The sequence below is a fragment of the Alexandromys fortis genome, unplaced genomic scaffold (genome assembly GCF_014885135.2).
Source record: "Alexandromys fortis isolate MF-2015 unplaced genomic scaffold, M_Fortis_MF-2015_v1.1 scaffold_145, whole genome shotgun sequence".
NCBI classification, from domain to species: domain Eukaryota; kingdom Metazoa; phylum Chordata; class Mammalia; order Rodentia; family Cricetidae; genus Alexandromys; species Alexandromys fortis.
Genome location: NW_026068049.1, coordinates 2228688 through 2255335, shown reverse-complemented (window position 1 = coordinate 2255335; position 26648 = coordinate 2228688). Strand labels below are relative to the sequence as shown.

At 43.0% G+C, this 26648-nt stretch overlaps 1 protein-coding gene across 1 annotated transcript; it reads right to left on the bottom strand.

The window, feature by feature from the left end:
• Positions 1–1408: 1408 nt before the first annotated feature.
• Mep1a (meprin A subunit alpha) lies at positions 1409–26001 on the bottom strand. The gene is made up of 14 exons (XM_050119346.1): positions 25632–26001; positions 25525–25549; positions 25401–25448; positions 22543–22583; positions 21529–21604; positions 17799–17916; positions 15294–15469; positions 11804–12025; positions 11039–11188; positions 9522–9737; positions 6151–6615; positions 4767–4940; positions 3808–4108; positions 1409–2188 (listed from the first exon to the last, which is right to left on the bottom strand). Exons 1-14 carry the CDS (start codon positions 25698–25700, stop codon positions 2032–2034), a joined length of 2238 nt encoding a protein of 745 aa, XP_049975303.1. The 5' UTR covers positions 25701–26001; the 3' UTR covers positions 1409–2031.
• Positions 26002–26648: the final 647 nt, after the last annotated feature.

Genomic DNA, 26648 nt, shown 5'->3' with positions numbered 1-26648 from the left:
AGTAGCCAACTTAACTAGACCTTATCTGACGACTACACATCCTTGAGGTGGTGAGGCTGAGTAGCAGAACGGAACTGGTGACTAATTAAACCCAAGAACAGCTTGCGTGATTTCTTACAATGAACACACAGCCAGCTGGCTGACTGGTCCAAGCTTACATCCAGGATGCTGGCTTGCTGACCACCTCCTAGTCGCTAGACCAACAATATCTCTTTTGTTGTTGTTGTTGTTGTTGTTGTTGTTGTTGTTGTTTGTTTGTTTGTTTGCTTGCTTGGAACCAGAGTTTCTCTGGGTAGCCCTAGCTGTCCTGGAACTGGCTCTGGAGACCAGGCTGGCTTTGAACTCACAGAATAACCTGTGTCTCTGCCAGAATTAAAGGCGAGCACCACCACTGCCTGAAAGTATTTCTTTTTTTTTATTTTTTTTTCTGAAAGTATTTCTTAAGGTATGTGGAGGAGGCCAGCAGTAGTGGCATCACCCGGCAGCCTGTTAGACATACAAATCACCAGGCTACCAGAGACCTACCAAACCAGAAACTCTGCGGAGGGGCTATGCCGTGGGTGTCAACTGCTCCTGCTGGGCATGCTCCCGGGAAGACTTCTGTATCTCCAGTCAGAGAGTGCCTGTTCTTGGAGGTCCTTTTGTGGATCCCTGCAAGCTAGTCTCCTACCTTGGCAAGGGGCCCTTCCTTCACCCTCACATGTGTTTCTACTGTGTGCTAACTCCATGGGGATGCAATGACATGCCTAAGAAGTCTGGTCACCTCATCCTGGGCCACTCGGGTTGCTGGGACTCTTCTGTCATCAAGAGCCAACTCTTTGCTGGCTGGGGAGGGAATCAAAGCTTTCCTTTTCATTAGGTCTCTCTTGGAACTTTTCTGTTGCTCTTCATCTTACCAGCTCGAGGCTACAGAAAGGCAAAGAGCTAAAAACTTGTCTTTACAGTTGTACCTGACACCTTTGGTCTGTTAACATAATACAATAATAACATAGCACAATTATGCATGAATACCATAGAAAATACACCGTTTGTCATCATCATCATTACATAGGTAGGTAGCCCTGGTTGGAACTCGTACTTGAGGATGACCTTGATCATCGTGCCTCCTCTTCCTGAATGATGGATTACAGACAAGGTCTACCAAGTTGTGCTTGGCTGGGGAGCAACCCTGGGCTTCATGCTTGCTAGGCAAATATCCTACAAGCTCAGAAACAAATTCAATAAAAAATAAACTCTGTAATTTTAGAATCCAAAAAAAAAAAAAGAGGTTTTGGGTACGTACACATACACATGCACACGTACACATGCACAGACAAAATGGAGACATGGGGTACATAGGCTCTATCTTTATAGGATTTATTAAGCCTTTTTAAAAAACCAAAGCAGAAGAAAGTACAGGTCGTGGAAACCCAGCCAACCAGAGGGATCTTTGAAGGCATTTCACAGGATACAAAAGGAGCAATAGGACTACTTTATGTGGTGAAAACTATTTGCATTAAAGCACCTGCATTTAGATTTATGATCTATTTAATTTATTTATGATCTATGCTGTATTTAAATCTAAATATATCTCTTTATGATCTGAACTAGAAATAGAAACAAAAGACTACAGTGCCACAGCTACTCACTCGCTTGTTGGTTCATTCATTTCATACTCACTGAGCACCCACAATACACCCGCCAAGTATGTTTATAGCACCAGAGCCAGCGCGCTAGCCTATGACAACATGCTACAGCCTGACTAGAGCTTGTGGTCGAAGGGGAGAGAGTCAAGTCAGCAAAAGATTTATAACAAAATATAATGGCTGCTGTCTCAGGATGTAAGGATTTACCAGGAATTCATAGAAGGCTAGCACAGCTGCGCAGAGACGAAAGAGTAAGAGCCGCACGCGAGGCCAGCAGCTTTGGTGTTGGGACCCCTTTCACAGATGCTCGATACAAAAAGATCACAAAGTACACTGACCGCAGGAAGGAAGTCTGAATGGAGGAGACGCCTCTGCATTCTGGTGGACGTCAGCAACAGGCATAGACTCACTGTATCAGCTTTTTGTACGTGTTGGTAAAGGTGAAAAAGGTCACGAAGATCAAGCCAGTGATGCCACCAATGACCAGGCCCAGCACACTGCCATGTACTTGCATGGCCTGGCAGCGCTCGCCCGTGTAGAAAAAGGCATGTCCAGAGACGCACCTGTGGGACAGAGCACAGAGAGTGGAAACTATTTGGATCGCAGGTGCGGACGACCCAACAGTAACAGCAATAACAGTACCAAACAGCCGCAGACCACTGCCGGCCTATCCATGGGCTTTATAGGTATCAATTCATTTAGCCACGACATGGCATTTTGCGGTAGGGGTTGTAATCCAGCCCTTCTCATTGTTATTTAAGCCGAGGAAGGATAAATAACTCTGAGTTCCATGGTTGCTGTTTACCACCTGAAGCCAAGAAACAGATCCTATGCTAGTTAAGGTTGTTGACACATAGTAGGGGCCTAATAGCTAAACTTGGGGACCGTTTTCTTTTGAAAATGTTAACATAGAAATCACTGGGGAAGGGCTCCTCAGCTTCCACAATGACTTCTCAGCCTTTGTTCAAAGCTGTTGGAAGCTGAATGAAGTCAGCTGTCTGGTCCATGGAGTTATGTTGTTGTTGTGTCTGGGCTTTGCTGGTTGTAAACATGACTGGAAGCCATTCTAAGGACAAAGGGAAATCTGTAGTATTTGTGCTGTGTGTCTACAAGCCTGAGATCATTTCCAAGTCAAAGCTTGAAAGGAAAGAAAGATGTGGCCCCTACATCTGCTTTTATTCTGCCAGCTGCAGGTGATGGTTCTCTCACTCCACATATCTATTTATGACATATTCTTTACGTTTCTATGCAAATATTAGAATACTAACCCTCCTACACAGCAGATTGTGTAGACAGGCAAGGCCCAGCTCCAGCATTGATTATTTGGATAATTTGGTACACATTACCCTTTGTACATTCATCTCCCTGATATACTAGATGAAGGTAAGAAGAACCATGTCTCAGGGGCAGAAAAGATAACTCAGAGCATGTCATACAGTGCTAAGGAGGACACATGATATCTGCAGGCAGAAATATGATGATAATCACACTTTCTCTTTACACTTACTGGAAACATAATAACAGAACAGAACTGATGGATTCAAAAAACCATTCCTGCTACTGATAGGTAACTAATAAGACATCTGCTGTCCATGAAGATTTCAGTTTGATCTTGATTCTCTGTAGAGGCCACAGAGCAGAAAGCCTTTAGGCTAAAGCCTTAAGTCGTGTGTGAGCCCTAGTACTACAGTCAAGGCAAGCAGTATCTTGTATAATGTAGTCACTGCCGTGTTCTTTTATGTGGTGTGTGGGTGTATCTATCTGTCTGTGAGCACACGTGTGTGGTGTGCTCATGTGCATGTTGCCAGAGAAAGACATGGGTTATCTTCCTCAGTCTCTCTTTGCCTTCTTTTTTGAGACAGGTTCTCTCACTGAACCGGAAGCTGGCTGATTTAGCTAGGATGTCAGGCCAGTGAGCTCCATACATTCTCCTGTCCCTGCCTTCCCAGCACTGAGGTCCTCAGAGGCCACATGCTAGTCTCACTTGTCCCAGAAGACATAACAGAGCCATTGTGCTCTGGTTTTGTGGGGTGCTAGAGACCCAAACTCGACTCCTCAGGTTGCACCGCAAATACTACCAATTGACACATGTCAGCCCCGCCATTGTGAATTTTTGAACAACAAGTTTGACTCAGATAAGCTACCTCCTCCTCCCCCTGCCACCCTTGTCCTTGGAGCCTACCTGCAGCTGGCCATGCCTTTCACGTTCACGCAGATGCCATCATTCTGGCACGGGTTTGGGTCACAGGGGTCTCTGAAATACTGCGGCCAGTTGTGATCCTCCATGGGGCCCGTATTCTTCACTGAGCGCTTCTGTCGGCTGGGTTGTCCCGGGTCCAGGCTGCTTGGCAGGGCTTTCTCCAACATGGCTCTTCCAGAGCTTTCTCTCAAGGCAGGAGGCTCCTGACCTTGGAGAAGGAGGCCTCGGGAGACGACACTTTGGGCTGGAACTGGAACTTCAGTCTGACTCAGGTGCGTGAGATCTTCAGGAAACAGGCCACGGCAGAGAGAGGATTCAAGATTAATAACTGACTGTCATCGCCACCCACTCTGCAGGTTCCCTGAGCCTCCTCTGTCTTCCACAAAGCCAGGTGTTACATGGAAAAATGGCTTATCTCACGCTGCCAGCTGTTTTATTGTGAAATTATTCCGCCTCACGTTCGCTGACTGAGTTTCCCGAAGGAAGCATGGATTGAGGCTAACCTGAGTCAGCGCACTGATAAACTGGCACGAAGACAACGCTTTAGAAAGACGGGATTTCGGGTTCTTTCAGGTACAGTTAAATATTACAGTTTTTAATACAAAGAAATGACAGGTGTTTGAAAGCTAGATATACTTGCCCTGGGTTGTTAGTCGTATAACAGACACATGTGTCACTGTGTCACGTGGTACATTCTGCATGACTATGTCTAATCTTTATGTGTCAATCAAACATTATACGAGAATAGGAATCTTTGACCAAACAAGTAAAATGTGGCTATTATAACACAGCTTTTTTTTTTTTTAAAAAAAAAAATATAAACCTTATCCAACAACAACAACAAAAAGAATTCCCACCTCCCCGACTCGCTTTAAAACCAAGGTGAATCAGTAGGCCACACAGAGCCTAGAACTGTTGACCTAAGGAGTTTAACAAAGTACCTTCAAAGTCTACGAAGATGATGAGGGTGTCGTCCTTAAGGAAGCGTCTCCTCCTCAGCAGCTCGTGGGAGATGGCCTGGCCCCAGCCCCAGTCAAGGCTTTTATAACACTCACACTTGTCATCATAGACTCCCACCTGGGATGGCCTGTCCCAGATGACAGAGCCATTTATAGCTGCAGAGTGATGAGGGGCATACAGTTGCGTTAGCTTTTATACTAATTTTGTCTTTAATGAACATGAAGGGCTTTGTGAAAACACAAATGCACACACCCCACACATTCAAATAAAGGTTTCTTTTTTTCTATTTACCCTAGGATTTTATTCAGAATTGAGAGGTGAGAAGGCCAGAGAACCACAGCCTAGCTTGTTTGCCTTCTACCAAGTGGCTTCCTTAATTACCGGCACAAGGAGACCACTGCTGATTCTTCGCTAAGACTTATGTCTCTTTTGGGGGAAAAAAAAGGCAACTTATTCTTTGTTGATATTAGTTTATCTCATGGATATACCAATGCCAGTCAGTCTCAGACTTAACACATCAATACTATAGAAAGCTTTATGACGCCTGACTTTCTGGTGGACATCGTCTGCCTTCTCAGTTAGGTTGAGTTCAATTTTAAGGGGGCCCTTTGAGTTCCTGGAGCCCGAGTCTCCATCCCCGGAATAAACTTTGCATAGATGACTGCGAGGAAATTTAGGATAAAGAAAGGACAATGGCACTGAAAAACTGTAGACTGTAGGACTGTAGAGGTGACTCGGTCTACCATCAAACGGAGAAACTGAGTCTGACCCCCAGAACCCACACTAAAACAACAGCGACAACAAAACCCCTAAGCACAGTGGCATTTGCTTGTAACCCCAGCACTGGGGCAATGGTGGCAGGCAGATCCCTGGCGTCTCTGCCTCGCTGCTCTAGCCTACTTTACTGGTTCTAGACTACACCCTGTGACAAAAGAATGTGGGGGTGGCTGGGGAGATAGCTCAGCAGTTAGGAATGCAGTTACTGCTCTTGCAGAGGACCTAAGTTCAATTCCCAGCATCTTCATCAGGGGTCTGTCTCATAACCTCTTGGAACTCTCCTTCCCAGGGATCTGATGCCTCCACCCTCTGCTAGCATTGGGGCTTACATGGATACATACATCTACACACACATACTTACTACTAATAATAAGAAGAATGTTTTGAAAAAGGTGAATGGTGCCTGAAGAAAAACACTCAAGATCGTTCTCTGTCCTCCACATATACACCGATACACAGCCTGTAACGCCACACCCACATTATTATGTCACTCCTATACAAAGGGGAAACTGAGGGATGCTGTTTTCTTTAACATGGATCCTGGCCATCCCACTGAGGGGCATTTTTTTTCTTTCTCAAAGTACCTACCTGTTTGGGACCTGGAGGTCGTGAACATCAAGCTTAAGGACATCCTGTTCCTGACATCGGGGTCCTGGTCCAGGATGGTCATTATGGCCTGTCTATTTTCCACTGGCCATTCCAGAATTGCATCGTTCTCCCCACTGTACAAGTGGAAAGCGAGTCCCAGATAGCCAGGATTACTGGTGGCTCTACCATTGGGGTACAGGGTCACCCCTATACCATAGCCTTCAGAACTGTAGAACCTAGGGCTCAAGCGTGTCTCCCCTTGCACCGTGTCTGCAAGGAGCTGGGAGATGTTCCGTATGGTCCAAACTCCAGCGGGGCAGGGGGTTTCTGTCAGAGTGACATCATCCAGGAAAATACCCCCCGCTGAGTTCTTTGGGTCACCTTTGGTGCCCTGGAAAAGGTAGCGAAATTTCTTTTCTTCTGAGAGTGTCACATGAGCGATTTTCCAGTTGTGGTCAGTCTCTCCTGGGAACAAAGGTTTATCACAGTTGATGTTAACAACTAATAAGCCTGGCATATCACTTCCTTCATTCATTCTTAGTGGCAGCTCTACCACGGGCATCATTAAGCAACTTTGCCAAAGACGCACCGTGATAGTTAAAGGCAGCCTCCACAGCGGTGGGCTTCACCGCGGCAACTTCACAGGCATGTCCTTGTGCTCGTTCTGATTTCCCCCCGCTTCCCCACTCCTCTCCCCGACGACGCCAGGCTTTATTTTACAACCGATATTCAAATCTTAATCGGTTTTGCTTTTCACTGTTTTTAAAGACACAGGTTTCCCCCTGAGCCATCTTGCTGTTAGCACAGCACTCCGCCCTCTACGGCAGCACTAAAATGCCCATGTCTTCATCTGAATCATAGCAAATAGACATTTTAGGAGTCAAAAATCAAATAATGGGTGGATTTCCTATGGCTCGGCCTGGGACATGTTGCTAAAATCTCTTTGTCTAGACTTCCTCACAGATTTGGAAACACCGGTATGGAGGTGACCTGGGGAATCCAGGGTTACCAGAAGCCAGTGACTCGGTCTAAGAGCAGACAGGATCTATTTGCTCTTTTGCTGAGGCTGAACTAGAAATGGGCAGTTTGGATAAAGAGCCAAAGTAAGAGGCGAGAGGGACCAATCTAGAATATGAGGTCATGGGTTGAACAACCAGGGTATGACACGGAGACATGGTAGAGACAGAGTGACTCAGTATGCCAAACACAGGCAAAGAAAGTCAGTCAGAAATGAAGCAGAGAGGAGACCCTAGGGATGGCCTCTTTCCTCCTCTGCATCTTCTAGCCATTGCTAAGCTCTTTCCTGAACCAAGAGCATCCATATCCCTCTTGGTTCTTGGGTCCCTCTAAGAATGACCATGGAGACACTCCTGTGTGGAGCTGGCCACATGCTCAGACACCCTGAGAAGGCAGAGAAGGTCCATGAACCACACCAGTAATACAGGAATCTATGGTGCTGTCATCTCTTGCATTAGAACACATGGACAGGAAATGCACTGGGTGGCTGAAAGTCTAAAATGGAGACATAGATGTGAACTTGGCACACAGCAGATTACAGATGGTGGGAATTCTGGCAAGAGAATGGAAGTTCCCTCCTTGCTACTGAGTAACTGCTTCGATTTTATTTTTTGTCTTAAATACAGGTTGTGAGAAGGAGGCTGAAGTGTGGAGCGGGGTAGTAGCAGACTAGAGACTACGCCATGTGGTCAGGGACTTTGAAATGAAATTCCTAAGATTTTACCTAAGTGATAGGGTTCCCTCATTCAGCCACGATTATTTGAGACAATTGTTTGAGATGATTGTTTGAGACGAACTTCATCCATGGTAGTTCAGATTGTCATCTATTCAAGGTCCTAGCCTCACTATAAACATAAGCTCTATATGTGTAGGAGTGTGTGTGTGTGTGCGTGTGTGTGTTCATACATTTGTATGTAAACATTTATAGTTAAGCTTATATATAAAAGTCTTGCAGGCTCTTATCTTATATAGTAATAAGATATTGATAGACACATTTTTATGTAAGTATCTGAGTTAAAATAGGCATTTCACCAAAGATACAAGCTACTCCAAGACGGTTGTAACTAACTTGTGCCAAATACCCCATAAATGCCAAGTCATATTCAATTAGAAAATTTCATGGACAGACCAACCTAAGAATGGGCGGATTCCAAAATCCATTTATACCTTATTTTTAGGGAATTTACAAAGATTCCCTATGGGAAGTCATATCAGGTTAAGGAACTAAATTCCACTTGGAATGGTTTCCCACTTCCAGAGTAACATTTTCAGAGTGAGCTGAACATGGTTATCAACCAGTCCACCAACATCATTATATTTACCACACATTTTCATTTTAAATATTCTTTACTTTTAAAGGGCATTTTTAAATGCTATATGGGTCCTGCTGATCTCACTGTATAATGCTTTTTATGTGCTACTTCTTTGCATTAAAGCTTTATTTATTAAAATAAAAGGCATATGGCCAACATATAGCCAGGCACAGCAAAGCATGACTCTCCCTTGATGCCAAAAGAGGAGAAAAAGCCATGAATGCAGAGTTCTCAGCCAGCTGATGATGGAGTGGGTAGAGGTGATTGAACACTCACTCTCCCCAAAGACATCTCAGGAAGGTTTCTCCCTTTAACGAAAGCAGTCTGTTCAATAAAATGGAAACAATATTTATTTTCTAGGGTTTATTTTGAGGACTTCTAAGGGAAAGTTTGTTTCTCTTGCTTGTTCTGAAAGACTCACAACAACAACAATAACTAGTAATATTTAGCTTTAAGGAGTTAGGTCTGATGACCCTCACAGCCCACAGCCTACCTTGGTAGCCAAAGGTTTTTATTTTGACTTCCAGAAACACACTCAGCATGTACATGGCCACAGTGGAGTTGGCCAATCCAATGGCTTATGTTCCTATCACTATTATAAATGCTGAAGCAACTGGAACCTACTTGGGAAGTCCTAAGAAGGAGACTTCAAGATGATGTCATTTCTTTCCCTGAAAGAGGACCAAAACCAGTTATGGCCAGTTGTTTAGCATTTCTTCGCTTTTGTGTCTCCACTTCTGAATCATCTCCTTTCTTGAATTTGTCTACTCGTATGGCCTCTTCTAAGACTATCTGTAAGCCTCACCTAAGCCCTTAATTTTCAAGTGTTTAAAACACTCTGGTAAACAAGACAGAGATTGTGGTGGACTTCCTGAAAAGTCTGAGGGAGATGGAGGGAGGTGAGGAGGAAGTAGAAGAAGGATGGAAGGAGAAGGAGAGGGCAAGAGAAGGATGAAAAAGATGACAGGAGAGAGACCCAGGACAGAGAGGACCATGGCCCCAGTTTTTCAAAAGCCAGTGCTTCAGGCAGGTTCTAGGTACCTTGAAAGGTCTGTATCTTCACCAGCTTGCGCACGTTGCCCGTGCCGTCATCCCTTCTCACCCAGATGCTGAGTTTGTCTGCGGAGCTTCCTGTCATCTTATAAAAAAACTGCAGGCATTGCTGCTTCCTCTTGGGGTAAAGGATCCGCGACTCCAGAAGGGCTACTTCGTCTGTCACCCCCGAGCTGGTATTGAAGTACATGAAGTAACCGGCACCTGTGGAGAGAGGAGCCAACATCCCATCTCTGCCTTCCGTGACTTCTGTGATCCAGAACCCTCTACCCAAAGAGAAGTAGGAAACTATTCTCAAACCTATTGCCTATTTTGACTTTTCCATAATTGTTTGCGCTTTGAAAGGAAGTCAGAGGAACTAGGTGTTATCAGGCACCCAAAGCTAGAATGTCTCTGAGGAAAAGAAATAGAAACATCCTCTCTCAAGGGGCATAGTTACTAACTAGCTAACACCAATGTTCTGCACATCTCTCTATTGTATTTACGTTGATTTACTTTGGGGGAGAGATTTATGTAGGTCAGGCTGGTTTTGAACTCATGATCCTCCTTGCTTAGCCTCTAGAATGCTGAAATTTTGTAGAGACTTCCTACAAAACATGCAAGTATCTCATATAGGCATTTTAATGTTAGCTACATACAGTAATAGTACTACTTTGAGTCAAAATGACTTTTACCTGTTTCCTTTTAGCCTTTTATGAGGCTACTGTAAGCTGTGCTTACTGTAAGCATGTGGTTACCATGGTGTTTCAATTGGCAGGTACTGACCCAGAAACAATGCCCTCCATTAGAAAGTCAAGTTATTAACGAAGTATGTATGTCCTTAACAGTTTTGACATGGTAAACATACAGCTTCTTTTTATTTTTATTTAAAATATTTCTAAATATATTCCTTGGCTGGAGGGAACAGGAGGAGAAGGAGGGAGGGGAAATGTCAGTCGGGGTATAAAATGAACAAAAAAAATTAATAAAAATATAGAAGTGAGATAAAATCCAATGTGCTCATGCAAATATATATAGAGAGATGTAGTACAACTATCAAATCAAAGTAATTAGCATATATTCACCTTCAATAATTATTTTTTTCCTTGTGGTAAGAACATTGAAACTCATTCAATTACTTTGAGATATACAATATATTATTGCTAATTATAAAAATGTATTCCTTGTCAATTTCATATATGCATACAATGCGTTTTGATAATATGTACCCTCTACGTCCCTATACCTACTTTCATGAAACTCCTTCCCAACACATTCTCCTCCTATTTAAGTCACTTATTTTGTGTTGCCTACTGAGTCTAAGTAAGGTCACCTGCACACAGGGGTGCTGAGTTTCTACAATGTTCTCTTGCTTCTCCACAGCCTGGATACTTTTTATTGAGTTCATGATTAAGATACAAGAACTAATCTTTGTCCTTGTTCAGATTTTCAGGTCTGATAATGAGCTCAATAACCTAAGGACACCATTCACCACCTCAGGGTGATGACCTTTGACCATCACCAACCTTTGCACTGTCCCACCAAGGTGTGGTCCACCTGTCCAGGCCGACTGCTGTCCTCGTGGACCCAGTCATCGTCATCTCTGGTCCCCTGGATCATTCCACAGATGTTAGTCTTCTCAAAGGCACAGTGGTCCAGCAGGGTATGAGTTGCAGCTATATATGATATTTTTGGCACATGGTTAGAAATGTAAGTATCTCATTCCAAATGCCTTAAGCCAATAAAGCACTACTGTTTAAACCAAACCAAACCACAGGCCTTTCATTTTCCCGAAGTTTTCCCAAATGGAGCTCTTACTGTCATCTGTTCACTCTTAGATTGGAGACACAGAACCATGTAGCTCAGAAAGACCTGAGATCATTCCTCACTAGACAGGCCAACATGAAGTCAAGACCAAGGATGAGGCAGCTAGCTCAATGGGCTTTAATCACTAGGCCCCTGTATACCTTTAGAAAGCTCTCTTGGAAAATGTCCCCATCTCAAAGCTTTAGAGTACTTTAAGGGTAACTCTAGGAGAGAGTTTTGCAGGGCATAATACACTTTCAAACCTTAAGCAATCTCTCTTTTAAAAACCTATTGCCTATCTTGATTTTTCCATAATTGTTTGCCCTTTGAAAGGAAGTCAGAGGAACTAGACAATAACGGCTTCTTATATTTGCCCAGTACCTTGTAAACTGTGCATATGTCACAAGCATTCTTAAGGTTATGCAGGGCATTGCAGAAAAGTAACGGAGTCTGAGGGCCTTAAAGTCAGGCCCAGAGGTACTCACTGCAATTGTACATTCGATTCAGCCTCTCTAAGTCAATGGCACTGAAATCCAGGCGCTGTCCAATGACGCCGTTAAACTCGGGGATCTTGGTGGTGATGGTCGGGATGCTTGCATTCTTGTTAAATGAAAACGGCGCATAGTGCATCACGGACTCGTAATCATAGGGTGTGTTGAGGTCCGTGATGGTGCTGTCATCGTAAGTGTTGAAGTTGTGCTCATAGTCTGTTGGAGAGAGAACCCTCAGGTACCACTCAGCCACGTTATCCTCTCCAAACTTTCCTCTTTGCTTAGATACTCAGATATCTCAAGAAGGGAAACACTGCATCTTTAGTTAACATACATACGAATGTATACATATATGTATCTTACAGTTAGAATATATAAAAGAATAAACATTGTTGATTATTAGTATTAATCCATTGACTCCATAATACAGTGTTTTGAAAAATGGTATGAATAGATTGTTAGAGCAACAATAAAATAGCCACTTTCTATTAATATACATATTTATATATTAATTATTATGTATTACAAATACTTCACACAATATCTGAGAGTGTGGTATATATGTGTTTCTTTTAGACTAGCAAGTACAATGCAAGAATTATAAACAAAAAGGAGAAAATTTTTGAATTAAGGAAAATATTCAGGATTATACTTAAGATATATATATTTTCCTAATAACCAAGTACACCCATCACCAGGTCTGTCCATCTTTCTACCAGACCAGTTTTGTGTGTGTGTGTGTGTGTGTGTGTGTGTGTGTGTGTGTTAGGAAAAAGAAATTCAAGGATCTAGGGAAAAGGTGAGAAGTTCACAATGCCCATTGGTCTAGGAAGAACACATATAAGGAAAAAAAATATAGGCATAAAAATTAGCTTCCTATCAAAGGTAACTTATTGAGGTTGGATTGGTAAGAAGGAGATAAGATAGGTTTTAACGAGAAGAGCTGAACTATACAGCTGAATCAATGTCCTGTCATTGATCAATTATTTTGTTTCAGCTTCTTAGATAGGAAGGGTTGGGAAATGTTTAATATCCTCCTTGAAGAGAGAAACATTATACACTCACAATGCATTTAGTCATGGTTGTTCACATTATAAAAGCAACTACAGGTCTCTTGGGACCATAGCTTGCCAGCCTCTGCTAGAAGAGCCTCAGAAGTTGAATATTTTCCCTTGCAAAAAAAAAAAAAAAAAAAAAAAGATGAAACGCTCATTCTATTCAGAGAAGAGGAGCAGAAACTGCACCATAGTCCCCACTGTGGCCTCAGGTTAAGCTCAAGTTGCGGGGACTGCACTGAGGTACAATAAAAGGCGCAAGTGACTGTGGGAACTCAGATTGGCTTCTTTGTTGCTCATTGGGTTTGCTGTCCTCTTAGAGAGCAGTTATTCAGTGATTGCAGGGTGATTTAGATACACGGAATTTTATGTGATGGAAAAAGGGATAGGAGATCTCTATGTGTGCTAAGCCACGTGACTCAGCCACCATTGAGCAACTCTGTGGGTAGGCCAGCGCGAGTTGTTCGTTGGACATTGTTTGCTTTAAAATTGTCTTTCAAAGTCATTGAGTTTTATCTTCCTCAAGACTTACAAACAGGCATTTTTTTTTATTGCTAATGAAATTTTCAGCGAATCCAGACTTGTAGGCAAATATAGGTGGAGTCTAAGAGAGCCCTAAGGCTCATAGTCAGTGATGTAGTACTTTTGCCTACAAGTCCATGCCCCCTTTCCCCTACACACCCAGTTACGGGACTATCAACCCTGAGAACCAAACACGCAAAGTCTCATCTGAAATTTCATCTTTGGGGAAATAGATTCCCAGGAAACCTTCAGCTAAGACAACAGCTTGGCCTCAGTGCTTAGGTGGCAAAATTTGCTGATCTGTGTGTGTGTGTGTGTGTGTGTGTGTGTGTGTGTGTGCATGTGAATATAGGTATCGCATGCTGGTGACACGTCTTTTACACTTAAAGCTTTCCTGTTATTTCTTTATTATTCCACATTCATGAAGTTATTAGACCATGAGAGGTTGGAGGGACAGAGGGACCCAGGCTGAGAAGCCACACAGGGCAGTCTGATACATGAGGGAAGTACCCATCCTCTTGTAAGGACCACTGTCCATTTTACCCCAGACAAGCTGTGCTGGGATTCCAATTTAATATTAAAGCTTAGCCAGCTTTCATGAGCTTGAAAATTGAAATTATTGCCTACACAGTCATATATGAACCTATGCATAAAGGGAAATATAAATAAAAATTCCTGAGCAAGGAAATTATTTGCTCAAAACATTATGTGTGCTAAGAGTGAAGTCGTGTCTAGCATTGTGAAGTTTCACTATTTACTTATGATCTAAAAGAATGCTTTTCCACACCCTGAGCTAATTCCCATATTCAAAACATGCATGGATACATATACATATATACACAAGGCAATACACTTATCACACACTTATTACACGTACACACACATATATGTATATATGCATATACATATGCATGCATACATACACATTAAAGCACATATACACAATGCACATATAAAAATATACATACATATACATGCACTTATATACACATCGACAGGCATGCACTCATACATACATAAGACATACATTGTCTTAGCTGTGTTTCTACTGATGTGATAAAACATGACCAAAAGCAACCTAAGAGGGAAGGGTTCACCTCAGCTTACACTTCCACATCACAGCCCTGTCATAGGAAGTCACGAAAGGAATCCAGAGGCAGGAACTGCAGCAGAACCCATGGAGGAGGGGTGCTTACTGACTTGCTCTCCAAGGCTTGCTCAGCCTGATTTCTTACACACCCAGGACTATCTGCACAGGTGTAGCACTAACAATAGGCTCAGCCCAGTCAATTGTCACAATCAAGGAAATGAAGGAAATGCCCTACAGACTAGCCTATAGGCCAGTCCTATTGAGGCATATTCTCAACTAAAATTCTTTCTTCCCAAGTGACCCTATGTTGTATGAAGTTGGCATTAAAAACTAGCCAGCACAGAGAGAGAAAGAGAGAGAGAGAGATAAACACATATATGTACACACATACATGCATAAAATGCATACACATGCAAATATACACATACACACATGAACACACAGGTATATGCACACATACACAAAACCCTCTGGAGTGTATTCTCTGGTCATCATCATAATGTCACCTCAGCCTTCGGAAGCTGCCATGCAGAAAACAGCCCTATAACCTCTGAAATCTAATACCTTTTCCCCATTAGAACAAGAAAACAGACTTACCCCTACAGTGAATCACCCCATCCTCCCATGCAGAGACCAGTTGTGAGCAAACCAATACAGTCCAAGGAGAGCTCCTCAATCAGCTACTTCCGCACAGCCCTTCTTTCCACTGGAAAGGCTGAATTCCTGTGCCCACAGAGTCAGCCTGGGTCTCCCACAGGTGGTCTCAGAAAGCCCGAAAGACAACAGCAGCCCCTTGGCTGTGCTGGGTCATACATACCTTGAAGAATCTCATCCCAGTGGATGGTCACATAATCATCCCGGTCAGTCCTTGACTGCTCGTGGTAAAATCCCAGAGCGTGTAGGAGCTCGTGTTCAATGATGGCCTTATGGTCACAGCCCGAGCCAATAGAAAGGTTCTGTCCCACCTGTTGATCACCAACCATAGACCAGCACCTTTAAAGAGGGAGGAGAGGAAAAATGTTTTCATAGAGATATAATTTACACATTTATATATATATATATATATATTTGGTTTTTCAAGACAGGGTTTCTCTGTGGCTTTGGAGCCTGTCCTGGAACTAGCTCTGTAGACCAGGCTGGTCTCGAACTCACAGAGATCCGCCTGCCTCTGCCTCCTGAGTGCTGGGATTAAAGGCGTGCGCCACCATCGCCCGGCTAATTTATATATTTCAAATGGTTACAATTTATAAGATTTCAGGACAAAAAGAAGAAAGTTGAGTTTGATTATTTTTTTAGTTGGACGCTGGAGCGATTACTTAGTTGAACACCTGCTATGCAAGAATGAGGACCAGAGCTCAAATTCCCAGTGTTTGCTAAAAAGCCAGGAGAGGGAGAGCATCCTATAATCCCTGAATTGAAAAGGCAGAGACAGAATCCCAGAGCGACCAGGCCAGCCATACTCTAGACTGTCTACACCCGTGGCTACAGACTCCTTCAAAACACTCTCTTCTGTTGTTTGGAAATGTCCAACCCAATACTGTTGGCCCTAGTTAGTTTACATCCTTCGGAGCATCAAAGCTTCCTTCTCTGAACTAGCCACAACTTTGTACCTAAGGACCAGTTTCTCAGCCTAGGAATACATGTAGGAAGCATGGCCCCTCATCCCTAAAACTGCACAGGTTGCTTGGATCAATTAAAAACAAAAGTTAAAAGATTAACTTTCAAGAACAGAAAGTAAAACATTTCTCTGTACCGACGGCTCAATGACAAGAATTTAGTGTGGGATGTTCTTAGCAAGCAACCTCTTATTTTTCTTATGCCAATTTAGAGTGATAATCCATCTTAAAAGCCTCTATTTCCTCCAGGCAAACTACTGCCATAACAAGGTATCAAGGAGAGAAAATTGGTATTCTCCTTCCCCTTGGTGAAACCATATGGCACTCCAAAGAACACCATTACTTTTAGATTAAAATACTGTCGTTTATTGATGGTTGTGGCTGATTTAAATTCTCTAGGGATTTTCCAAATCCCCTACAAGGAGCCGAGGCAAATTTCATGACTGCGAAGAGCATCTGTGATAAAGCAAGCTAAGGAGTACAGCAGTTCACAACTCTGGATGGAGTCTGACCACTCGGGGAAGACTGCCTACCTCATACTGAAGGATCCTGGGCAAGGAGAACCCAAACCTTCCCTAAGAGACTAGCAGACTACAGAACTCTTGGCAAATTCCCGGAATCCCTCCCTCATGGAATGCCCCTGCCTTCTCTTGGGTGGTTGAGCATGAAATTCACCTGTTTGTCCCCAGCTGTTTCGGAAGCCGTGAAAACTTTAGGGCAGTGACTTTCAACCACTGGGTTGTGAGCCCTCAGGGGTGGGGTCAACGATCCTTCCTCAGGGGTCGCATACCAAGGATCCTGTATATCAGATATTTACATTACAGTTCCTAATGGTAGCAAAATTATCTGAAGTAGCAACAAAATAATTTTATGGTTTGGGGGTCACCACAACATGAGGAACTGCGTTAAAGGGTCACAGCATTAGGAGGCTGAGTCTTACTTCAGAAGTGCTTCCCATGGGATTTCAGAGCCCAGCTCCACTTCTTGTCTGCTTTCCACTTCCTGACTCAGGATACAGTGTTCCCCACCTTACCCTCCTGTCACCAGGCCTTCATCACCACTATAAACCACCATTCCTCCTCATGGTGAGAGCCAGAATAAACCCTTCCTCCTTTTAGGAACTTGCTGGCAGCACTAAGTCACCAGCCCACTGGCTACTTTCCTTCTGAAGGCATCCCAAGGAACACCAGGAATCCCAAATGTTCTCTGAAACTGATGGACTAGGGAACCTTATCAGACTCCCTAAGTTTATCATGGAATGTCACTCACCCTCTTTTTCCCAAAATCTTTTGCTGTGGTTGCCTTGCTTCATAAATTAAGTTTCCGTCCTCGCTAGCAAACCTAGAATTTTCCACAAATGACCTCCTTTTGGGTTTGTGCTGTGAAATTTGGACTGACATGAAGGGTTTTGCCGGTTGATTTCAGTGTTACAGGGATGGTAAGTCGCTTGGCAATGATCACACTGTCTTACCTGCCTACTCTCCTCCCTGAGAGTGTTAGCACTGGGTACCTTTGCATGCTAATTCAAATGCCACTTGCACAAGAATGAATGTTGAGGCGACAGAGATGGCTCAGAAGCTGAGACAACAGTGAAAGATCTGATTTTGCTGATTCTTATAATTTCTTTCAACTTTCCAATCAGATGTTTGACAGTTTACAAACTGAAGGACACATGCTTTTCCCACATTCTAATATTTCATACTAACCCAGAAAATTTCTGGAAGATGATGTATGAGCTCTCTCCTTCATAGGGCTTGAAGTCCACGCAGGACTTGAGGCGGAACATCTCAAAGGCATTGAGGATGGCTCCTTTGGCATTTAGATCTGTTAAACATTGACAGGCATTATTCAGTTTGGATGACACACATGGCTGTTTATAGGAGACTGTGCCACAGATATGAAATACACAGAGGTTCCATGTAGATTTTTTTCTTTTGGGCAATAACCCAATTCCTTGGAAACTGAATTTGAACTTAGTTGCATACATGGGGCGGGCTCATAATTTAGTTGATCAACACAAATGCAACCATAGGGCAGTAGCTCATGCATGTGAACCTAAACCACAGAACAACATCTTCCTTTTTCTTCTTCTTTTCTTTCTTTCATCCAGAGCTTTTCCTGAGGAGAGTCACATGGCAGAGCAAGAAACGGATACTACTTTCAAGTCTCTCTGACTTTTGTGTGCGTGGGTGAAGTACCTTGGAGAGAAACGACAGAAAAGAGAAATCCTTTCCCCACACTAAAATAGCATCCTCCCAGGCTGGGGATGCAGCTCAGCTGGTAGAGTGCTTAGCATGCATAGGGCCTTGAGTTCATTCTCAGCACCAAGAAAACAAGTAAACAAGACATACTAATGCCTCTAATCTCAGCGCTTGGGAAGAGGAGGCAGGATTGAGAGTTCAAGGCCAACCTGAGCTAAATAAGGTACATTGTTTTTTTGTTTTGTTTTCCAAAAAATTTCCCTTAGATGGAGGAAAGCACAGTTTAAAGAAGTGTGAAGGTTCTCGAAGAAAAAGACAAAGCACATGGGGTGTTACCTTGTCCCCCTGTAAGAGTAGTAGGAAGTAAAAGACCAACCAGCCAGCACCATGTTCAGTACAGCTCTACCCATGGCAAGGATAGGCGGAAAAGGAATGAACTCCCAGAGAACTGAGATTATATTTCACTTCATTTACTCTCTTTTTCCTTACCATCAACTCACTGGAAGGAGAGAGCTCAGTTAAAAATTAATCCAATTCATAGAGAATGAAATCCTTGGGTTTGCACATTTCATTTTATGACATTAACTTTTAAAAAAATATAATCTTTGGCATTTTGCCAAATGATTATATCATGGTTTTCATTTCCTAAAGTACCATGTTGGAGAGTTCACAGTGTGCACCGTAAGGCCATAGCGGCATCATTAAGGAAAAGGTCCTTATCTGGGCAAGGTGGCTCACGTGTATTAAGTCAGCAGTTGTGAGAATTGGTGGAGTTCAAGGCCAACCTCAGCACAAGAGTGAGATTCTGTCAGAGAGAGAGAGAGAGAGAGAGAGAGAGAGAGAGAGAGAGAGAGAGAGAGGTGGGGAAGTGAGTCTTTAGTGTTCTTTTTAAAATGGTTGACTGTAAAATTCATGGGATCATTTCTGGACACGGGATTATTTTCCTTTGCACCAAAACGTGCATTGGAGAACAGACAGTCTCTCAATAAATGATGCTGGAGAAGCTGGATATCCGCGTTGCTGCCAGAAGACAGCACAGGGGAATCAATTCAATACACCTATATAGACTTTGGCTGAGAACCCCAAAGCAAGGTCATCAAAAGCAAAACTATAGGTGATGTTATGTCAAACTAAGAAACTTCCACACCACCAAGAAATCAAGTCAACAGAGCAAAGAATCAACCTAAAAACTGTTGAACTATTTCTCTGACACAGCATCACTATCTAGAATATATTTTTTAAAAAAGCAGTAATGTCGGATTAAATGTCCTTTGCATTATGATGTGATTACAAGTCTACAAGGGCCAGGAAGTGGGATGTGGGGTTTGAATGAGAATGGTTCCCATAGGCACATGCGTTTGAATGCTTGTCTCTCAGTTAGTGTTTCTATTTGGATTAGAATTAGGAATAGGAAAGGAGAAAATACCAACAAGCCCCAAGTCTTTGCAGTTAGTTTCTGATGCACAGGAGGTGCACAGAAGGATATTGAGGAAATAATGGCCAAAGAGTTCTCACATTTGGTTGTTTAAACATTCCCTCACAGATCTAAGAAGCCTGAATCACAGGATGAATTCAAAGAACTTTTCTGGCCCTTGAACTTGGGATCGTCATGCCTTCATCTACCAAGTTCTGGGTTTATGAGTGTTCCCCACTATGCTGCTTTGTGGGGCTCTGGGGACACAGTCCAGTGCTTCATGAAGGTTAGGCAAGCTGTTCCCAGCTAAGCTAGGTTTTCAGTGCTCAGAGGAATCTTATGAGTGTTAAAAAAAAAACTTGCTCTTAAACTTCACTTAGATACAGAGCAGCCTCGGTTAACTGTCAGGTGAAAGCATTGTGCTTGGCACATACGGGGTGGTGTAGATGAGAGAAAAATGGTAATTGGAAAAAAAAAACTCCTTCCAGCCTGGCAGTGGTGGCGCACTCCTTTAATTCCAGCACTTGGGAGGCAGAGGCAGGAGGATCTCTGTGAGTTCGAGGCCAGTCTGGTCTACAAGAGCTAGTTCTAGGACAGGCTCCAAAGCTACATAGAAAGCCTGTCTTTAAAAAAAAATCAAAACATAAAACAAAAAACTCCTTCTAAGGTGGTTTCTTTAATCATGTTCCAGAAAATATGGACACTGAATTGACAAGTACACTGGAGAAACATGTGGGGAAATGCCTTAGTTTCCCAATAAATAGCTGAGAACAGCAGTGGTTTTCAGTCTGTTTGCTGGAAAAGGTCTTAGAAACAACACTGATAACAGAGACAAGAGAATACTGAAACCCATTCTACATATGTCGAGAGCAGCAATGAAGAGTAGGTTTGGCAGACAAGAAGTCCTTGTGGTAGTTATTGGCCAGTTACTCGAGGATCAGCCAGGACCCGTTCATGGCATCTAATAGTCATTCATTAGCTACCAATTAATATTTCTATCAGTGACTAAAACATAAGCTATACAGATCTTTATCTTAAAAGAAAGGAAAAGGTCAAAATTATTACTGTTGAGAAAATAGGACTTGGACATGGGTAGTATATGCTTTTCCATTTCTCCAAAGCATGTCGCTCTGACAATGCAAAGAGAAGAACTCAGTAAGCCGGAAATGGCATCCTCAGTCTCCCATCAGCTCAGCCTGTGTCACTGAAGGGTTCAATGTCACCGTTATGATGTCAAGGTTGAGCTCACAATTTAGTTCTTTGTGTTGTTCGTGATTTTACTAACGTTTTAATATGTGCCATAACTTCTGGTTATACGTGTGTACATGCATGTGTGTGTGTGTACGCATGTGTGCATGTGTGTCTTTGTGTGTTTATGTGTGCATGTTTGTGTTGAGGCAAGTACACATATACGAGTTTGAGCATGTAGGAGTCAATTGTGGCTCATGTTCCTCAGGTGCAGTTCACTCTACTTTGAGGCAGGGTCTCTCTGTAGTTCACCAAGCAGGCTGGCCAGGCTAGCTCAGGCCCTCAGGGACCCACCTGCCTCTACTTTCCAAGCACTGAGATTACAAGCGTAAGTCAGAGTGCCAGACGTTTTTACTTGAATGCTGGGAATTGAACTCATATCCTCCTGGGAGGCACCTATCCATCCAAACTCTGACTTGTTCTTTAACATTCTTGCAGACTGGGTAAGGAAACGTCATGACTTTCCCGTGAGATAAAGAATCTTCATGGCTCTGTATTGCTCTGAAGTTGAGGCACAGGAGAGAAGGGGAGAGGAAAGTTTACCCTTTTCCAGTTAAGAACGACTTCCATTACCCAGGTTGTCAGCCAGGATGTACGGAATGGGGAACTTCCATCTGCTTGTTGGGTCTCTCAGGGCATTTCTGGTTTTCTATGAAAAACAAGAGCAAACACAATACTGTCCAGTTCCATCCTTTCCCCTGCTGGCTTAATTTTCATTTGCAGCTGATTAAATTCCACTGTATTGACGCGCCACATTTCCCACGTGTGGAAAGATAAACACTGCCTGCTCTCTCCCATAGGTAGGTCGAGGATTCTAGTTCTTAATATTTATATCTTGGTATTTAGGTGCAAGTAAGTCTGAGCAGGGGTTAGGAAACTAGAAAGGGACTCATGAGAATACAAAAGGGAGGCCTAAAGGAAGATGAGTGGGTAGGTTAGTGGAATACTGGTGATTTGAAGTAGAAAGGTGAACCCGAGGTATGGAGGGGAAAAACATGGATGGGGATCAGGAGAGAATGAGAATAGCAGTGGGTGGGAAGGAAAACCAACCAAAGCTAACTGTGTAGAAAAAAAACCCCATAAGGGAAACAGCTCCTTTGTAAACTAAGTGATGATACAAAAAATGGAAAACAAACACCACCACCAAAAAGTCTGAGAAACCCAGTGCCCAGACTACCTTCCTAACCCTCCTCCACTCACTCCACATGACTAACTCAGGGCATTTGTCTTCTCATTATAAAAGCAATAGGAACTCCTTAGAGATAGTTTTTGGTAATTCAGAACAAAATAAAGGGGTCAGGTAACTGCTGGCTTTGGCTCAACACCTTCAAACACACTGGAGCACTTCCTGTTCTCTGTTTATTGGGGAAAATTGGATAAACTATTTGGTCATAGTATATTTTTCTGTGCTTTTTAATGTTGTGTTGCTATCAACTATGTGGAAGTTCTTATAGACACAGATTATACATGAGTGTTTGCTTGCTTTCCACAGTGGCCAGCATGGAGCTAGCCCAGAGCACAGGCTGGGCTCCAGGGGGGGGGGTCACAACTCCCAAGGCACGGTACTATACCATTGGTAGCACTCACCGGCAGGAGGATGTCCCCTTGAAAGAGATTCAGGCCCGCAGCTAAGGTGGATTTAAAAACAAAAGGATATATGAAAAGAACATTAATAAAAGACATGCCACAGTAAAATTGGTCTTTGCTATTATGCATCTTTCATCCTGTGCAGTTTTCTATCTCTTTTTTAAAATTGTGATTTTTTTTTCCCCCTCTGAGTACATGTGAATAGCCAGTAAGTCTTACATGTTCATATGTCCTCTTTTCAATTTGGGAATGAAAGCCCTTCTCCAAGAACCTCAGAACTGAGCCTGGAGGGATGGCATGGTGGTCAAGAACAGTGGCTGTTCTTGCGGTGGACCTGGGTTCAATACCCAGCACCTACATGGCAGCTGCCTATCATCTGCAATGCCAGTTCCAGGGGTCCAGTGCCCTGTTCTGGCCTTTGTGCACACCAGGCATGCACATCCATACCGTAACATGTAGTCTAAACATCCATACATATAAATTAATAATATTTTAAAAATAACTTTACAACTAAGATGAATCAGAAGTGATAGTGTTGACCATGAACTCTAAACCTTCAGTTCGTCAAAGGAAGAAATGAAGCCTAGAGACTCCATGAACTCTGAGGTCATTGTCCAAGTGGCATTACAGCTGGTGTCCCATCCCAGGCCTTCCTGTTCTGTCACCTTCACCTAAGTAAATGCATTGAGTTGATTTCCTCCCACGGGGATGATGGCAGCCTTTGAACCTAAATCAGTGACTCTGCCCTTGTAATGAGGAATACCAAGGGATCACGTGCAGGTTCACTCAAGGTGATATCTCCAAGTCCTGCTTTTCAGATCCTTGGCATAATGGACCCCAACACACTGCTTGGATTGCTTAACCCTGACCTCAAAGGACTTCTGAAAAGACAGTTGTTAAAAGAAAAGATCATGGGAAAACACTTCCCAAGCATTTAAAGAACATCACTCACCTTTTAAAATAATGTTTAGTTAATTAGTTTAATTTTACAGTATTAAAAATGCATAATCTAAGCTGGGGGGTAGTGGTGCTTGACTTTAATCCCAGTTTCTTCTCCTGCACCACGTCAGTCACCCGTCATGACAATAATGGACCAAACCCCTGAAACTGTAAACCAGTCCCAGTTAAAGGTTTTCCTTTATCAGAGTCGCTGTGGTCATGGTGTCTCTTCACAGCAATAGTAATACTAAGACAACACCCATTATGGGGGTGCTGAGGATCAAACTCCAACCAACCGAGTTACTTCCCCAGCCTGATAACTCCACTTTTGTAACCTATGTGACAATCAGTATAACCTATAAAACATAAACATCTTCAGACAGGATTGTTGGCTTGCACTGCAATCTGAGAACAGCCCTTGGATTGCAACTAGGAAACCAATCCAAAGAACAATCTCCACAGTCCTATGTAGCAGCAGAAGTCTTATTCTACAAAGCACATAGCTTCTTACTAAGGGGCCAGGTAATAGAAGGGAGCATGGTCTCACCTGCCCAGGACAAAGGCTGTGCCTGCTCTACCAATTCTGTATGCATGCATTCCACAGATGTACTCAACCCTGTCCATCCTAACCCAGTTACATGATAACCGAAAATTAAATAACAACCAACTGCAAAGTCATTGCAACCTCAACGTCAGTAGGAACAGATTTGGAATTGATTTTCCATAGGGGTGTTTCATGCTCATTGAGCCGTACTGCTACCTGGGCCTGTTGTGTGCAAACATGGGCATTCCCTGGCACCTGGACTGGAGGAAGAAGTGGAGGAGGGGCACACTAAAAAAGAGAAGGTGACCTCTATACAGCACTGTGAATGTGCTCTCTAACGGGGGTTTCCCGTCTCTTCCTGCAAAAGTGGTGACACTGGACATGAATGTCTTTGCAGACTCTAAGGTGTTGGTGATCGGGTCTCCCTCCGCTGGCACCAGTCCCAGCCGAAGATGTCAAGGTGCAAAGGCTTCTCTGAAACCCCAGAAGCAGAACACAGAAACAAGACAGGCAACACCTCGATTGCTCGCCTCTCAGTAATGAATGGCAGCATGGGTTTCCTTGATACATACGTTTCTAAGCAAGCACTGCAGACAGAAATACATTTACTCATTTCTCTATGCCCGGTCAACGAGTCATCTCATCACTAGTACATATGACTGGCCAGTTCAGGCTTGGGCTCTTTCTCCCATTAAATAGAACTATCTGCTTATTCTTTATAATTTTCAGCAAGTAGAATAATTGCCCATTCCTCTTCCCTTTTATTTTAAACTAGAAACTAGAAAATATGAAATCCTCATAAATTATAAACCTATGTTAAATAGTCTGAGATCCAGTAGAGTTCGTTAGCTGTCTTAGAAAAAGCTAACCTACGGCCTGGGGGGATGGTTCAGTTGGGAAAACGAACACTGAGAAAGCTTGAAGACCTGGTTCGAGCCCTAGAACCCAAGTGAAAACCCAGGAGTGGTTATGACTCCAAAAAGGAAGAAGCATGTGGATCCCTGGGTCTCCCTGACCAGTCAGTCTAACTTACTTGGCAAGACACAGACAAAAGAGATCCTGTCTCCAAAAGCAAGGAGGCTAGTTCCTGATGAGCCATAACAGAAACTGACTTCTGGCCTCCACACACATGCCTGTGTAGACACTGACATGAACAGACACATAATCTCATGTGATCCCCTTTCTCTCTGGCATCGTTATTCTCTAGAAACTTCTAACGCCAGGAGACACCAATGAACTTGTCTCTCAAAAGGGTAATCCCATCACTGGGCTTGAAATCCTTTAAAGATAGGCTTGGTGATGTCCATCAGCAGCCCTGGGACTCTGGGGGCTTTCAAGGATTTCAAGGTCTCAATATTTCAGAAACTGAGCTCACCTAAATTGATCTCTGAAATATCCTTCTGTTCACCATTTGCATCATGGTCTGTCAAAATAGAAAGAAAATGTTACTAATCTTGTTGAGGAAGACTCAGAAAAATTGCGTGTGAAATGTTTCTTACCATGTCCGTTCGCAAGATGCTTAATCTGGAGGGAGATAAACGTACACAAAGTGAGGGACTCAGGCTAGAGCCAGACCTTTAAATACCCATAGGAGACACCTACTTACCGATACGGCTGCTATGTGGGTAGAAAACAAGACCAGGAAGAGACCACAGGCCGCTCTCGTCCAAGGCATTGTTGCAAATGAGCCGGATGCGGCAAAGACTCCTTGCCATAAAAACCTGGACCTTGTTCTAACTGTCACAGTGGGAACTTTGACCCTTCTGTAGGTACTGTATTGCCTGGTAAATACAGTCCGCAGGAATGAATGACACTTTCGTGGGTGAGTACAAAGAAGCCTGCTCTAAAATCCCTAGACCCAGAGACTGGGAGAAAGTTTGAAAAATTAGTAGCGAAACGAACGTACGATAACAAGTCATTCACCACGCCCTTCGTGGCAGAAATGAGTATAATCTTCAAAGTGATAATCTTATATATTGATAGTCAAATATGAACTACGAGTTTATGGAATTGTTGCAAGTTGTAATTATGACAGGTCGTGAATGCACAGCTCACATCTTTTCTCTCTGTTTATTTTCTCTATTTCTTTCTCCATAGTCTCTCGCTCTTTCTCTATAAAGATGAAATGTCTGTGACAAGTCTGATGTCAGTCTGTAAGTTCAATGCCCCTTCAGTAAAGATCCTACCAAGGTTCTCATGGAGTGTCACAGGCTCCTTTTGAAATTTACACAAAAGAGCAAGCTTCCAATAATTAAATAAGAAAATGTTGGGAAAAAAAGTTTAACGAGGCAGGAATTGCTTTAACAAAAATATCACACCCAACATAAGCCTTGTCACTGTGCCGCTAGGAGGCAGGACTCAGCTAAAGGTGCTACTGATTGCTTTTAATACTGGTGGGAGATACCCTTTTTTAAAAGTTGATCTTTAAAAAAAAAGTTGATCTTTTGGGCAAATATCTCACATAATTAAAGGACAAGCCAGATATGAGAAAGAAATTTACACTGCATATAACTGAATAAAAGTCAGTATTCAGGAAAGGTGCAGAGCTCCTCAAGTCCTTTAAGAGCTTGCTTGCAGATGTTAATTAGTTGCTAGTTATTTGCTGCCCGGTCCATTCTTCATC

Excerpts from the sequence above, each read along its gene's own strand:
- Mep1a (XM_050119346.1), bottom strand. The coding sequence starts at position 25,700 with ATGCCTTGGACGAGAGCGGCCTGTGGTCTCTTCCTGGTCTTGTTTTCT. Across the intron at positions 22,584-25,400 it reads TATTTCAGAGATCAATTTAG|CTGCGGGCCTGAATCTCTTT; the intron begins GTGAGCTCAGTT and ends AATCCACCTTAG. Across the intron at positions 17,917-21,528 it reads CATCCTGGCTGACAACCTGG|ATCTAAATGCCAAAGGAGCC; the intron begins GTAATGGAAGTC and ends AATGTTTAACAG.